This window comes from Hemitrygon akajei, chromosome 6, assembly GCF_048418815.1.
Source record: "Hemitrygon akajei chromosome 6, sHemAka1.3, whole genome shotgun sequence".
NCBI classification, from domain to species: domain Eukaryota; kingdom Metazoa; phylum Chordata; class Chondrichthyes; order Myliobatiformes; family Dasyatidae; genus Hemitrygon; species Hemitrygon akajei.
The window spans coordinates 48238767-48256168 of NC_133129.1; the positions used below are offsets into that span (position 1 = coordinate 48238767).

The 17402-nt window shown below is 42.5% G+C and overlaps 1 protein-coding gene across 4 annotated transcripts in view; it reads left to right on the forward strand.

The window, feature by feature from the left end:
- The window catches only part of gak (cyclin G associated kinase), a 123729-nt gene that overhangs the window by 89131 nt on the left and 17196 nt on the right, over window positions 1-17402 (forward strand). For 3 of the 4 annotated variants that reach the window (XM_073048343.1, XM_073048345.1, XM_073048346.1), the window contains exons 21-22: window positions 738-1220; window positions 17214-17372. In XM_073048343.1, coding sequence (XP_072904444.1) covers window positions 738-1220; window positions 17214-17372 — 642 coding nt within the window. The remainder of the gene's footprint in view (window positions 1-737; window positions 1221-17213; window positions 17373-17402) is intronic. The other variant, XM_073048344.1, reaches the window with a different exon arrangement.

Genomic DNA, 17402 nt, shown 5'->3' on the forward strand with positions numbered 1-17402 from the left:
CCTGTCTTAAATGTAACGGCCTGACTGTATCTCCTGTTGACCAACCCCCTCAGCCTCCTGAATGATCTGGAGTTCATTCAGTTCCAGTTCCAATTCCTTAATGGTCCGAAAGTAGCTGCAGCTGGATGCAGTTCTTGCAGGTATAGTCGTCAGGGGCGTTGGAAGTCTCCCTGTCTTCCCACATCTCACGAGAGGAGCATTCCACTATCCTGTCTGCTGCCCCACTGAAAGAAAAATTAAATGATAAAAATCTACCTACAGCCTTCGGCTCTCCTTGCTGAAGCCTATATGAGTCAATGCCAGAGCTCCCCACTTTATCACTGGCCCACTCATACAATGGCCGCTCTGCTTTAACCTAATTTTTGGTAGTCATTGCCAAGTGCTTAATTAATGCACAATCCAATGTCTCCTCAGGAACCGTGGCATGTGGGATATCCCAGCTGTCCCTGTTTGCTTCTTTTGAAGTCACTCTCCTGCTATGCAATCCAGTGTCTCCTCGGGAACTATCATTGCTGGGAAGTGCCAATGTTTCATAACCAGCTAAAGATAAATTTAACTATTCATGGTCAAATGGCTCATTGATTCACAGATGCTGATGAGAAGTAGACTTAATGCCCTTGAAACTTCAATGTGTTACAAGTTAGCATTGAAAGACAGTGACAAAGTGAAGTGGTGGAGATTTTATTGAGTTGTATGACTGAGTCACTTTAGACCTAACTCTCTTTTTTAATTATTAGAGGGAAGAGATGACTCCAGGACAGCTGAAGGACACTCTCCAGATGAAGACGATCCAGGCTTGGTGGAAGAAGGTGGTCCTTCAGATGAAGAGTTTGCAGCTTTCTCCAGTGAGCGTGGATCAGCCAGGATTGATGACCCTGAAAGTCCAAGTCAGCCAGAACAAACAAACAATGTCAGTTTTTTCTTCGAAGTAGACATTGATGGAGCAGCAGAGCACAGTTCAGGATTACCTCCTGAGGATAATGTGGATTTACTGGGGCTGAATAGGGATGTGCAGCCAGACGTGCCTCCTCCAGCAACAGAAATGAAAAGTATATCCAGCAATGCTGATCTGCTGAATGATTTGTTTTCCGGCACCCCTGCAGCGCCTCAGGAAAGCTCAACCGACCTCATTGGAGGAGATGAAGATTTCTTCTTCAGTGCAGCACCCCCACCGCCAGTGGAACCAGTTCCTGCAGCCCCTCTGCTGCACACTTCAGCAGGTATGTTGCAGCTGGATAGCACAGCTGGCTACTTAATCCATCAAGAGTGGACGCCCTTCCTGCTAAATTGGGTCATTTTGATTGATCTGGAGATTAAGTGTATCGATAGGTTTAGAGATTGTGTTAAGTTTTTCACATCAAATCTTTTTCCCCTTCTGGTAGTGCAGCACACGATTTTGGCTCATCAGATGTTTCATTGAAGATTGTTTATTGACATCAGTGTAAAGGAGTGAAATAATTATTACTCTGGATCTTGTGCAGCATAAAAAAACACAATAAGCATAAAAAGCACAACTTAAAAAACCACAATACAAAAGCAATCCTATAAAACACAATATACAAATAACTGTTATATAAATAGATTGATTGTATGCACATTAAGTGATGCTAGTGTGTGTGTGTGTTTAATCTAATGCCCTTCCTTTGGACAACATTGGTGGCGTGGAGAGGGGAGACTTGCAGCTTGGGCAACTGCTGGTCTTCCATAAAAAAAACTTGCCCAGGCTTGTGCCCTGGAAACTTTCCAAGGCGTAAATCCATGGTCTGTCGAGACTAATGGAAGCCTACACAGTAGGTTAATGGGTAGAGGTGTTGATCAACCTGTTTTTGAGTGTCGTAGTCCTGAGGTAGGACAAAAAGTCCATAAGCAGGGTAGGTGAGATCTTTTGTGATATTGTTGGCCTTTTTTCAGCACCTTTCAGTACGTACTGTATGCCCTTGCTGGCAGGTAAGTTGGTGCTGGTGATGTGTTGGGGAGTTTTAATTTTTAACTCATGAGGGTAGAATTCACCTGGTGCAGCTGCTCCTCTTTTTGCCTCTACAACTTCACTTACTTTGCCTTCAGGTGACACTGCATCTGCTGCTACAGATACTTGCTTGAGAACTGACACCACCCAGGTTAAGAGATCACACAGTTCAGAGTTTAATTGATTGAGAATAGTGTGTGAATTAAGTTGTCAGACTACTGTACTTCCAAACGTGATGTCTGTTTTGGAGATAGGTCTGATGTTCATTCTGGCTTCAGTTTAAGATTAGCAGAATGTTAAAATGATGTGACATTGCACAATAAGTAATGACCAGAAGGTATGTTAGTCATGCAAGTCATTCGGTATTGTTCAGTACAGTGAACTGTCTGATCAAGGAAATAAAAAAAGTGGAGATGCTGGAAATCTGAAGCAAACACAAAATACTGGAAGTAGTCAGCAGGCCAGGCAGCAGCCAGGACACCAGAAGAACTGTGCTGCTTCTCTTCTATCTAGCAGCCAGATTTGGAAAAAAAAAAATGCCCCTCAGTTCTGCAATATTTTGGAAACAGTGCAGTTCATCAGCTCTGATGACTTGATCTGAAATATTGACTCTGTTCCTCTGGCATTAGACGCTGCTTCACCCGCTGAATATTTTAGTATTTTCTGTTTTTATCTTAAACTCTCAAATGAATTGGTTATGTTTGTGAATTCTAACATTATTCAAAAAATGTAAGGTATTAGAAACTTGCATTTCTCTACAGCAAAATGGGTAATGGGGCAGCAGTGTACTTGATGTCAGAGCTATAGATGCCTGACAACAGAGAGAGAGAGAGAGAGAGAGAGAGAGAGAGAGAAAAACTTGCACTTAAATTGCCTCTTTCAGGGTATCCCAAAGTATTTGACTCAATGAAGTAACTAATGAAGTGTAGTCACTGATTTACGATAGGATCAATGGTAATTGTATTATGCACAGTAAGCTCCCAGAAAGCAGCAATGTGATAATGACAGCAATTCACGAAGGAGTTGGAGGAACTCAGCGGGTCAGGCACCACCTCATGATGGACAGTTGCCATTTTAGGTTGAGACCCTTCATTGGGGCTATGATAACGACAGCAAACAAAATGCTGGGGGGACTCAGCAGGTCAGGCAGCATCTTTGGAAATGAATAAACAGTCAATGTTTCAGACTGAGACTCTTTATCAGGATTGGAAAGGAACTCACGTTCCCATTCTTGTTACGACATGTTGGTCCATGTCCTTCTCTTCTGCCACCATGAGGCCACACTCAAGGTGGAGGAGCAAAATCTCATGGGTAACCTCCTACAAGGGATGAGGGAACACAAACTATTCCTCATAGAGGGATTGGGAGAAGAGAGAGGGAGTAATTTCAAGTTACTGTGTGTCAATATCTGAAGATATGTTAACCTGGTGTTAACATATCAATGCAGCTATAAAGAAGGCAAGACAGCGGCTATATTTCATTAGGAGTTTGAGGAGACTTAGTTTGTCACCTAAAACATTAAAAAACTTCCACAGATGTACCCTGGAGAGCATTCTGACAGGCTGCAACACTGTCTGGTATGGGTGGGGTGCTACTGCACAGGGTTGAAGTAAGTTGCAGAAAGTTGTAAAATTAGTCAGCTCCATCATGGATACTAGCCTCCATAGTATCCAAGACATCTTCGAGGAGCGGTACATCAGAAAGGCAGTATCCATTATTAAGGACCCCCATCATGCAGGGCCTGCCCTCTTCTCATTGTTACCTTCAGGAAGGCAGTACAGAAGCTGAAGGCATACACTCAGCAATTCAGAAACAGTTTCTCCCCCTCTGCCATCTGATTTCTAAATGGACATTGGACCCATGAACACTACCTCACTTTTTTATTATTTCTGTGTTTGCGCTACTATTTTTAATTTAGCTATTACATATAAATATTAATACTTAATGTAATTCATTTTATTTATTTTTTCTATATTTATCATGTATTGCATTGTATTGCTGCGCTATGTCAGCAAATTTCACGGCATATGCCAGTAATATCAAACCTGATTCTGATTCCTACCTGATGGCATGAACATCAAATTCTCTAGCCTCCCGGATAACCACATTTGCACCTGGTGAACTGAGGTACAGCTCCTCAGAGAACGTGTTAAGAAAATGGAGCTGCAACTCAATGACATTTGACTTGTAGGGGAAAATGAGGAGGTGATAGACCAAAGCTACAGGAAGGTAGTCACCCCTAAATTGCAGGAGGCAGGTACCTGGGTGGCCTTCAGGAGAGGGAAAAGAAATGGACAGCCAGTGCAGAGTATCCTTGTGACTGTTCCCCTCAATAATAAGCTTACTGCTTTGGATACTGCTGGGGGCACAACCTACTGGGGAGGAGCCACAATGACTGGATCTGTGGCACTGAGTGTGGTGCTGTGGCTCAGAAGGGAAGGTGGGTGGGGGGGGGCAAAGAGGACTGCAGTACTGATGGGGGATTCCATAGTTAGAGCAATGGAGACGAGATTCCAGATGATATTTTGCCTCCCAGATTCCACCGTCAGGGATGTCTCAGATTGTGTCCACAGTATTCTAAAGGGAGAGGGTTAGTATCCAAAAGTCTTGGTATATATTGGCACCAACAACATAGGTAGGAAAAGGGAATAGGAAAAGAGAGAATATACAGAGTTAGGTAAAAAGCTGAAAAGCAGGGCCTCCAGGGTAACGATCTCTGCATTTGTTGCCTGTGCCACATGCCAGTGAGGGTAAGAATATTGAATAATTATTTGACAGATGTATGCATGGCTGAGGAACAGTTGCAGGGAGCAGGGCTTCAGATTTTTGGATCATTGGGATCTCTTCTGGGGATGGTATGACTAGCACAAAAGGGATGGATTGCTGCTGAACCCGAGGGGAACCAATATCTTTGTGGGCAGGTTTGCTGGAGCTGTTGTGGAGTGTTTAAATTAATTTGGCAGGGGAATGGACAGTTGGACAGAGTGGACAGTTGGTATACAACTAGATGCAGTGTTTGGTGAGACTGCCTGGAAAGACAGGCAGATGATAGAGCAAAATTGAAGTCAAGAGGGATGAGTTGAAGTGTAAGATGGAGATAAAATCAAAGGATGATGAATACAGGACTGAAGCTGTTATACTTGAATGCGTGCTGTATACTGAATAACTGTTGTAGTGAAGTTAGAGATTGTTAGGTATGATCTTGTGGACGTCACTGAGACATGGCTGAAAGAAGATCGTAGTTGGGAGCTTAACATCCAAAGGCACACATTGCATTGAAAAGACAGGCAGGTAGGTAGAGGGGGTGGGTTGGCTCTGTTGGTAAAAAAATGAAATCAAATCCTTAGAAAGAGGGGACATGGGATCGGAAGATGTAGAATCCTTGTGGATAGGGTTATGAAACTGCAAGGGTAAAAAAACCCTGATAGGAGTCATATACAGGCCTCCAAACAGTAGCCAGGATGTGGGCTACAAATTACAAAAGATGGAGAATGCATGTCAAAAGGGCAATGTTATAATAGTCAGGGGGATTTCAATATGCAGGTAGTTTGGAAAATTGGCACTGGATCCCAAGAAAGAATTTGTAGAATGCCTATGAGATGGCTTTTTAGTGCAGCTTATGGTTGAGCCCATTAGGGGAAAGGTTGTTGTGGATTAGGTATTTTGTAAAATGAACTGGATTTGTTAGGGAGCTTAAGGTAAAGGAACCTTTAGTAAACAGTGATCATAATATGATAGAATTCACCCTGCAATTAGAGAGGGAGAAGCTAAAGTCAGGTGTATCAGTATGACAGAAGAGCAAAGGAAATTATTCAAAGGTATGAGAGAGGAACTAGACAAAGTTGATTGGAAGGGGACACTAGCAAGGAAAATGAAAGAGCATCATTGACTGGAATTTCTGGGAGTAATTCAAAGGTGCAGGATAGTTATATTCCGAAGAAGTATTATTCTAAATGGAAGATGATACAACCATTACTGGCAAAGGGAGTCAAAAACAACATAACAGCAGAAGTGAGGACATGTAATAGAGCAAAAATTTTTGGGAAGTTAGAGGATTGGGAAGATTTTAAAAACTGACAGAAGGCAACTAAAGAGCAGGAAGTACTCCCAATGTAGGAAGTAATGTCCTGCAAACCCTGCCAGAGTTGACATGCATCCAATGTTACCTCCAACTTTGCTCGGAATTGTTTCTTTGCTCTTGAAATAGTCCTCTACAAGACATACCTGGCTTTCTTGTACAGGCCTGGATCACAAACGTAAATGTCACTGATGTAACCCTCAGCAGATGATCAACCTCCTGTTCTTCTACGGCTTTTGGTTTGGGAATATGCCACAAGTTTTGTAGGTGCACACTCATCCACACAGGTTTTAATGAATTGGGTAACAACTGCGGCATACTCAGCCAGATTCGAAGATGAATCCCTGAAAACAGTCCAGTCCACCGATTCAAAGCAGTCCTGTAAATGCTCCTTTCCTTCTCTTGTCCATACCTTCTTGGTCCTCACTATTGGTGCTGTCTGTACTTGGAGAAGAAGTACAGCGAGGTGATCAGACTTTCCAAAGTGTGCGTGTGGAATAGCACAGTAAGCACCCATAGTGTAGCAGTGTAACATTATCTTTGTGTAACAGTGGTCCAGTGTGTTGTTTCCTCTGGTGCTACAAGTGATTTGTTGATGATTGGTGATTCTTTTTTCAAGCTGGCCTTAAAATCCCCCAAAATAATCGTGAGTGTGCTGTTTCTTGCATGTTGATAATCTAGAGCCTGTTTGATATTACCTGAAATGGAATGTACACCGCTACCAAAAGATTACTGAAATCTCCTGCGGCAGGCACTTAATTGCAATACATTCGAGGTTTGGTGAACAGAATTGGGACATCACTGAGATATTTGTGCACCAAGACGAGTTGATCATGAGGCATACTCCTCCACCTCTGCTTTTGAGAGACTCGACAGTCCTATCTTGATGGTGTATAGTGAACCCATCAAACTGAATTGTTGCGTTCAGTGAACAAGGGGTTAACCAGCATTACGTAAAACAGAGGATGCATGCTGTCCTAATGTTTCTCTAATTCAGCACCTTCCCTCTGAGATTATTGGTTTTATTTACCAGAGGCTGTATGTTTGCCAGCAAGATATGGTAATGGTAGTCAAAAACCTCTTCTTTTTCCAAACAAATTATAGGTTCAAGAGACAACTAAAATCTTATTGCTACAGTTGGTATTATTTCCATTGGTTTTAAGCAGCACTAGATTATTCAATCACCTTGAAACCTCTTTACTAACTCTATAGACCTTGGATGCTGTTGTTATTCTCAGCTGTAGCAGCCTAAAATGGGAATATTTAATTGTATCCATCGATCTGCTCTGTCGTGAGTTCAGCCGTTTGAAGCCGCCCTGGAAAATTTTGCATCCATCTTCACTGTGGAGGACACCAGCAGTATACTGCAGTTTCAGGAGTGTCATGGGTGAGCAAATGCTTGGGAAGCTGAAAGATCTGAAGGTGGATAAGTCACTGAGACCAGATGGACTACGTCCCTGGGTTCTGAAAGAGTGGTTAAGGAGATTGTGGAGACATTGATGATGAATTTTCAAGAATCACTAGATTCAGACATGGCTCTGGAAGATTGGAAAATTGCAAATATCACTCCATTCTTCAGGAAGGGAGGGATGCAGAAGAAAGGAAATTAACAGACCAGTTATCCTAACCTCAATGGTTGAGAAGATTTTGGAGTTGATTATTAAGGATGAGGTCTCATCCTTGAAGGCACATGATAAAATAGGTCAGAGTCTGCATGGTTTCCTTCAGGGGAAATGTTTCCCGACAAAATCTGTTGGAATTTTTTGAGGAAATAACAAGAAGGCTAGACAAAGGAGAATTGATGGGTGTTGTGAACTTTGAATTTCAGAAGGCATTTGACAAAGTGCCACTCATGAGGCTGCTTAATAAGACAGGAGCCCATGGTATTACAAGAAAAGTACTAGCTGCCTCACAGCCTAGTAGGGAAACGCTAATGTTATTGAATGGAAAATAGGCCAGAGTCTGCATGGTTTCCTTAAGGGGAAATGTTGCCTGACAAAATCTGTTGGAATTTTTTGAGGAAATAACAAGAAGGCTAGACAAAGGAGAATTGATGGGTGTTGTGAAGTAGTGGATATGGTCCAATCCATCATATGTAAAGCCCTCCCCCCCCCCCATTATAGAGCACATCAATAGGGAGCTTTGTCACAGGAAAGCAGCATCCATCACCAGGGACCCCCACCTCCCAGGTCATGCTCTCTTCTTGCTGCTGCCATCAGAAAGAGGGTACAGGAGCCTCAGGACTCATACCACCAGGTTTAGGAACAGTTAGTACTGGGATAACTTCACAGAACTTCACTTCATCATTGAAATGTTCCCACAACCTATAAGGACTTTTCATCTCATGTTCTTGATACTTATTGCTTATTTATTTTTTTATTATTATTCTTACATTGTTTTTGTATTTGGTCAGTTTATTGTCTTTTGAACGCCCAGGTGGTGCAGTCTTTCATTGATTCTGTTATGGATTTATTGAGTATGCCTGTAAGAAAATTAATCTCAGGGTTGTATATGTTGACATATAAGTACATTGATAATAAATTTATTTTGACCTTTGCATAGAGGATTGGCTGATTGGCAGGAGGCAAAGAGTAGGAATAAAGGGAGCCTTTTCAGCTTGGCTGCTGGTGACTAGTGTCCGTAGGGATCAGTGTTGGGCCGCTTTTTTTTAACATTATATGTCAATGATTTGGATGATGAAATTGATGGCTTTGTTCCCAAGATGGATGCTAGGTAGATAGGCAGGTAGTGTTGAGGAAACAGAGAGGCTACAGAAAGTCTTGGACAGATTAGGAGAATGGGCAAATAAGTGGCAGATAGAATACAGTGTTAGGAAGTGTATGGTCATGCACTTTGGTAGAAGGAGCAAAAATGTAGTGTTTTCTAAAAGTACAGAAAATTCAAAAAACCAAGGTGCAAGGGGGCTTGAAAGTCCTCGTACAGGATCCCCTGAAGGTTAACTTGCAGGTTGAGTCAATGGTGAGGAAGAGAAATGCAATGTTAGCAATCATTTTGAGAGAACTGGAATATAACAGCAAGGATGTAATGTGAGGGGTTTATAAGGTGAGGCCTTCCTTGGTGTATTATGAACAGTTGTGGATTTCTTATCTGAGAAAGAATGTGCTGACACTGGAGAGGGTTCAGAGGAGTTTCATGCAAATGATTTCAGGATTGAATGGCTCTGATTGCTCTGGGCCTGTACTCACTGGAATTTAGAAAACGAGGGGGGAATCTCATTGAAATCTATCAAATGTTGAAAGGCCTAGATAGAGTGGATGTGGTGAAGACGTTTCCGATACTGGTGGAGTTTAGGACCAATGGATACAACCTCTGAATAGATGGATGTCCATTTAGAATGGAGATGAGGAGGTGTTTCTATAGCCAGAGAGTGTTCAATTCATTGCCACAGGCAGTTGTGGAGACCAAGTCATTGGGTTTATTTAAATCAGAGGTTGATAGGTTCTTGATTAGTCAGGGTGTGAAAGGTTACAGGGCAGGAGAATGGGGTTGAGAGGGAAAATGGATCAGCCATAATGAAATGATGGAGCAGGTTCAATTGGCCAAATTGCCTAATTCTTCTCCTATCTCTTATGGTCTTGTGGTTTTCTCCTTTGGATCATTTTTCCCTCCCCCTTCTCTCTTCTTTTGCTCCTCACTCTAGTCTCCTACCTCATCTTCTGACCTGCCTATCACCTCTTCCTCCTTCCATTTCTCCCATGGCCCATTTTCCTCTTCTGAAAGATTCCTTCTTCTCCAGTCTTTTGACTTTCCCACCTATCATCTCCCAGCTTCTTACTTAATCCTTCCTTCCCCACCCACCTGGCTTCACCCATTACCTTCTAGCTTCTCCTCCTTCCCTTCTCCCTGCCTTTTTATTCTGGCATCATCCCCCTTCCTATCCAGTCCCGATGAAAGGTCTCAGCCCGAAACATTGACTTTTCATTTCCATAAATGCTGTCTGACTGGCTGAGTTTCTCTAGCATTGTGTGTTTGTCCCTCTGGATTTCCAGCAACTGCCGAATCTCTTGTGTTTATGATAATGACAGATCTGTTTCTTTGATGATATGGGAATATTAGGCTTGATAACACCCCTACGCTACTTAATGATATCTACTGAGAGCGCAGATAGCTCTGAAAGATGGTGTTCAGTGCTGCACTCTCTCTGATTTGTTCTGTTGATTTTGAATCTAGAATCTTAAGTTGCAGAGGCATGTGTGCTATCAACTGAGCTACAGATGATAGTGCAAAGCTATTGATCTTTATTTCTTTAAGGGAAGAGAATAGTTTAACATCCTAATTTATTGTTTTTACCCATCTTTTTATGGGTAAAGATGAACTTTTTAGTGTTCTGTTCCTGCCATTTACACTACTGGCATTTAGGACAGCAGTGAAGGTCCTCCATCTCTCTCTGACCGGTGGTGTTGAGGGTTTCCCTCATCGTGCCTGTGGCTTCCTCTTTGTTTGCTTTACTGTCAGTCATGCAAAGGAGAGGCAGAGAATGTTATTTACTTAGATTTTCAGAAGGTGTTTGACCACACATGAGGCTGCGTAACAAGATAAAATCCTATGGCGTTACAGGAAAGATACTGGCATGGATAGAGGAATGGCTGACAGGCAGCAGGCAGCGAGTGGGAATAAAAGGGGCCTTTTCTGGTTGGTCTCCAGTGACTAGTGGTGTTCCTGAGGGGTTAGTATTGAGACTGCTGGTTTTCACAGTGTTTGTCAATGATTTGGATAATGGAATTGATGGCTTTGTGGCAAAGTTTGTAGATGATATGAAGGCAGCTGGAATTGTAGGTAGTGCTGAGGAAGCAATGCGATTGCAGCAAGACTTAGACAAATTGGAAGAATACAGGAAAATGTGGCAGAAATGTATGATAATGCATTTTGTTAAAGGAACAATAGTGCAGGCTATTTTCTAAATGGGGAGAAGGTTCAAACATCAGAGATGCAAAGGGACTTGGGAATCCTTGTGAAAGACTCCCAGAAGGTTGATTACAGGTTGAGTCTGTGGTAAAGAAGGCAAATGCAATGTTGGTATTTATTTCAAGGGAATAGAATATAAAAACAAGGAGATAATGCTGAGCCTTTATAAGACACTAGTCAGGCCGCACTTGGAATATTATCAAGAGTTTTGGGCCCCGTATTGTTGTCATAGGAGAGAGTCCAGAGGAGGTTCACGAGGCTGATTCTGGAAATGATGGGGTTAGCATATGAGGAGCGTTTGGCAGCTTTGGCCCTGTAATCATTGGAATTTAGAAGAATGAATGGAGACCTCAAAGAAACCTACTGAATGTTGAAAGGACTAGATAGGGTGGATGTTTGCTACGGTGGTCGTATCCAGAACTAGAGGGCACAGCCTGAAACGAGGAAAGCAGGTATTTTTTTTTAGCCAGAGAGTAGTAAATGTGTGGAATGCTCTGCCACAGACTGCAGTGGAGGCCAAATCCATGGGTATATTTCAGCCGGAAGTTGATTGTTTCCTGATCGGTCAAGGCATCAAAGGACATGGCGAGAAGGCAAGTGTATAGGGTTGAGTGAGATATGGGATCAGCCATGATGCAATGACAGAGCAGACTCGATGGGCTGAATGGTCTAATTCTGCTCCTATGCCTTATGGTTTTGTGCAAGTCCTGTTTGGAGACTCAGGAATCCTGTCGCAAAGAGATGCAGAAGGATTCTTCATTGCTGTTTCCCTAATCGTTTGTTAGACCAGTCAGGGTTGTTAACCCTGAGCTGAACCCCTGAACCCAGAGAAATGGTGGACTACTTTTAGTCTGGCTCTACCCTTTGACCTCTTTGGCATCAATGACCCTACCAAGGGTCACAGCAGTGAAGCCCTGACTGCAGCCAACATAGCCCTCCGGATCCCTGAGGCATGCAAGTCTCCAAGCCATGGAGGGAACCTTTTACTAGTAGCTGCTATTTTCCTCATTGCTCTCATGATTAAAAGTGAAGCAGATAATAATGTCAATAAAGCAGTGACATTCCCCTCAGAGCAGAGGTATAGAAAATGATTCTGTATGTTGATTAAGGATGTTCATTTAAAAACATAAGAGTGAGGAGCAGGAGTTAACCACTTGTTCCTTTGAGTCTGCTCTACCAGTCATTGAGATCATGTCTCATCAGCTCCGTTTCGCACAATATCCATATGTTTTCTATGAAATATTGTGGGGAGGAGACAAACTGGAAATATAAGGATGGAGTTAAAGGGAAGGAGAGAATAAGAAAAGTTAAGAAAGACAACAGAATTAATGGGGCAGAAAGCTCAGGAAGGGATCGGAGATTATGGCCAAGTGCAATAGGAATCGATGTGAGCGTGAGGGGAGTAATGGATTAAAAGTATTATATAGTCGGCCCTTCTTATCCGTGAGTTCCGCATGCGCGAATTCAACCAACCGCGAATCGAAAACCCGGAAGTTCTCTTCCAGCACTTGTTGCTCGTGCATGTACAGACTATTTTTCTTGTCATCATTCCCTAAACAATACAGTATAACATTCACAATGCAGTATAGCATTTACATTGTATTAGGTATTATAAGTAATCTAGAGATGATTTAAAGTATATGGGAAGATGTGCATAGGTTATCATGGATCAGGATCGAAAAAAATTGAAAGTTCTTTTACTAAGTAAGTTGGAACAGGTACATCCGGTATTATTTAGTGTCAGTTAGTCAAACATTTGTCTTAGTATATAGTATATATTTGACCTTTCTGTGCATATAAAACACTTAAGAACATATGTTTCAGCGCCAGGCTCGGGAACGAAAATACCCGAGTTTGATCCAGTGACAAATCGCTCCCGAGAGCGCTCTCCATCCGTGCCTGGTTGATGTGGAGGATCAAGAAACCAAAACCCAATAGTGAAACCACTGTGTTGCTTAGTAATAATTGTAGCTTTCATCGGGGCAGGGCCTTTCTCACTTTATCCTTTAAAATTGTTCCGATCGTTGACCGTCTATAGCCTAACGCTTTTCCAATGACCGATGGTGTTTCACTTCTTTCCGATCGCTTTATTATTTCCACTTTATTTTCAATTGTGATCGTGATTATTTTCATGAACAGAAACACTGCGGATTCAGAGCTCTGCCGCCGGGTCCTAAAGTCCACCGCACTGAGACAGGTTAAATAAGATCTGGGGTTCTGCTGGGTCCTAAGCTCCACTGCATTGAGACTGGTTGAAAAAGGGGCTTGAGCATCAGCATTTTTTGGTATCTGTGAGGGGTCCCGAAACCAATCCCTTGCAGATAAGGAGGGCCAACTGTATATGAATACACGAAGTATAAGAAATAAAGTGGATGAGCTTGAGGCTCTGTTGGAAATTGGCAAGTATGAATGTTGTAGGAATAACAGAGACACGGCTGCAAGAGGACCAGGACTGGGAAATGAATATTCAAAGGTATACGTCCTATCGAAAGGACAGACAGGTGGGCAGAGGGGTTGGGGTGGCTCTGTTGGTGAGGAATGAAATTCAATCCCTTGTGAGGGGTGACATAGAATCAGGAGATGTAGAGTCAGTATGGATGGAACTGAGAAATTGTAAGGGCAAAAGGACCCTAATGGGAGTTATCTTCAGGCCCCCACACAGTTGCCTGGATATAGGGCGCAAGTTGAATCAAGAGTTAAAATTGATATGTCGCAAAGGTAATGCTACTGGTGTTATGGGGGATTTCAACATGCAGGTAGAGGGGAAAATCAGGTTGGTAGTGAACCCCAAGAAAGGGAGTTTGTGGAGTGCCTCCGAGATGGATTCTTAGAACAGCTTCTACTGGAGCCTACCAGGGAGAAGGCAATTCTGGATTTAGTGTTGTGTAATGAACCGGTTTTGATAGGGAACTCGAGGTAAAGGAGCCATTAGGAGGTAGTGACCATAATATGATAAGTTTTAATCTATAATTTGACAGGGAGAAGGGAAAATTGGAAGTGTCAGTATTATAGTTGAATAAAAGGGACTATGGAGCCATGAGGGAGGAGCTGGCCAAAGTTGATTGGAAAGATACCCTAGCAGGGATGACAGTGGAACAACAATGGCAGGTATTTGTGGGAATAATGCAGAAGGTTCAGGATCAGTTCATTCCAAAGAGGAAGAAAGATTCTAAGGGGAGTAAGGGGCGACCATGGAAGACAAGGGAAGTCAAAGACAGTAGAAAAATAAAAGAGAAGTATAACATAGCAAAGATGAGCGGGAAGCCAGAGGATTGGGAAACTTTTAAAGAACAACAGAAGATAACTAAAAAGGCAATACGGGGAGAAAAGATGAAGTACGAAGATAAGCTAGCCAAGAATATAAAGGAGGATAGTAAAAGCTTCTTTAGTTATGTAAAGAGGAAAAAATTAGTTAAGACCAAAGTTGGGCCCTTGAAGACAGAAATGGGTGAATTAATTATGGAGAACAAGGAATTGGCAGACGAGTTGAACAGGTACTTTGGATCTGTCTTCACTAGGGAAGACACAAACAATCTCCCAGATGTAATAGTGGCCAGAGGACCTAGGGTAACGAAGGAACTGAAGGAAATTCACATTAGGCAGAAAATGGTGTTGGGTAGACTGATGGGACTGAAGGCTGATAAATCCCCAGGGCCTGATGGTCTGCATCCCAGGGTACTTAAGGAGGTGGCTCTAGAAATTGTGGACACATTGGTAATCATTTTCCAATGTTCTATAGACTCAGGATCAGTTCCTGTGGATTGGAGGGTAGCTAATGTAATCCCACTTTTTAAGTAAGGAGGGAGAGAGAAAACAGGGAATTATAGACCAGTTAGTCTGACATCAGTGGTGGGGAAGATGCTGGAGTCAATTATAAAAGATGAAATAGCAGCACATTTGGATAGCAGTAACAGGATCGGTCCAAGTCAGTATTGGTTTACAAAGGGGAAATCATGCTTGACTAATCTTCTGGAATTTTTTGAGGATGTAACTAGGAAAATGGACAAGGGAGAGCCAGTGGATGTAGTGTACCTGGACTTTAGAAAGCCCATGATAAAAGCCTTTATCCTATGTGGATAAGGTCCCACATAGGAAATTAGTGGGCAAAATTAGAGCACATGGTATTGGGGGTAGGTTACTGACATGGGTAGAAAATTGGTTGGCAGACAAGAAACAAAGAGTAGGGATTAACGGGTCCCTTTCAGAATGGCAGGCAGTAACTAGTGGGGTACCATAAGGCTTGGTTCTGGGACCGCAGCTATTTACAATATACACTAATGCATATATATCAAACTCAAGGCCCGCAGGCCGTATCTGGCCCGCGGTGGAATTATCTTTGGCCCGCGAGATAATATCTAATTACTATTAAAGCTGGCCCCAGTAATCGAAGCGCGTATGGCGTATGATATGGCTAATGCTGAGTTTATTCAGGTACCAGGTTTTCAGGGTTTTTAGTGTTTATTCGGCAGTCTTCTTCATAAGAAACGGAATTTGTAAAGTGAAACACTTTGTAGTTATAGCAGAGACTGAGACACATGAGAGCAGGCTGAAAAAACGGAGGCAACGAAAGCTGCGTTCGCACGTGTCCGACTGATCCGGCCCGCATGAAGCTGCTTTTTGCTCAATCCGGCCTGCGACCTAAAATGAGTTTGACACCCCAGCACTAATGATTTAGATGAAGGGATTAAAAGTAACATTAGCAAATTTGCAGATGACATAAAGCTGGGTGGCAGTGTGAAATGTCAGGAGGATATTATGAGAATGCAGAGTGACTTGGACAGGTTGGGTGAGTGGGCAGATGCATGGCAGATGCAGCTTAATATGGATAAATGTGAGGTTATCCACTTTGGTGGCAAGAACAGGAAGGCAGATTACTATCTGAATGGTGTCTAGTTAGGTAAAGGGGAAGTACAACGAGATCTAGGTGTCCTTGTTCATCAGTCACTGAAAGTAAGCATGCAGGTACAGCAGGCAATGAAGAAAGCTGATGGCATGTTGGTTTTCATAAAAAGGGGAGTTGAGTAACTGCAAAGAGGTCCTTCTGCAGTTGTACAGAGCCCTGGTGAGACCACACCTGGACTATTGTGTGCAGTTTTGGTCTCCAAATTTGAGGAAGGACATTCTTGCTATTGAGGGAGTGCAGCGTAGGTTCACGAGGTTAATTCCTGGGATGGTGGGACTATCATATGTTGAAAGATTGGAGTGAGTGACTGGACTTGTATACACTGGAATTTAGAAGGATGAGAGGGGATCTGATTGAAACATATAAGATTATTAAGGGATTGGACACGCTAGAGGCAGGAAACATGTTCCCGATGTTGGGGGAGTCCAGAACCAGAGGCCACAGTTTCAGAATAAGGGGTAGATCATTTAGAACGGAGTTAAGGAAAAACTTTTTCACCCAGAGAGTTGTGGATCTGTGGAATGCTCTGCCTCAGAAGGCAGTGGAGGCCAATTCTCTGGATGCTTTCAAGAGAGAGTTAGATAGTGCTTTTAAAGATAGTGGAGTCAAGGGATATGGGGAGAAGGCAGGAATGGGGTACTGATTGTGGATGATCAGCCATGATCACAGCGAATGGTGGTGCTGGCTCGAAGGGCCAAATGGCCTACTCCTGCACGTATTGTCTTTTGAAATCATTGACTGATCCTCCACAACCATCTGTGCTAGAGGCCAGTGAACATTCACCATACTGAATGAACCAATTTCTCTTCATCCCAGTCCACAATGACCTATCCTTTATTCTGAAACTTTGGCCCTTGGTTCTGAAACTCTTCAGCCATGGGAAACTCTAAGAATTTTATTAAGTTTCAATGTATTTAACTGATTTAAATATGAATCAATAGATGAAGGTTTTCTGTATCCTTTTGTATCTCCCATTCATTTTACTTTAATATCTGCCTAATTTGGAATATAGGCACAAGTCCACAATATTTACAACCATTACAAGACTGCAATCCATTTTGTATCTCCTTAAATCAACAAGCGAGGCTAAAGCATTTGGCATCTTGCAGTTTTTCACCTGAGATACTAATCTGAAGTATTAGTCGTGCTGAATGAATTTAATGGATTAGATTTTAAATATGCCTAAATACATGCATAGCTTCGATGTTCCTCCCTGGTCACCCGCTCTCAGTTTTAGACTTTAGAGCAACTAATGTGTCCTGACTTAAGTTACTCATGTGTCCTTTTCACTGATAAAGGCAAAAAAAGGGATTAAACACTTTTTATTTACTTTTCATCAGCAGACTCCTTTGATCCATTTGCTACTGGATTGTCAACAGCCAAGCCAGATCAACCCGAGCCAGATTTATTTGGGGAATTTTTCAGTCCGAATCCTCCGGCTTTTTCAGCCCCAAATGGTCTGCCTCATCCATCGTCCAGCTCAGATTTCTTCAGTATGGGTAAAGTTATCTCTTGGATTCTTAATTCTT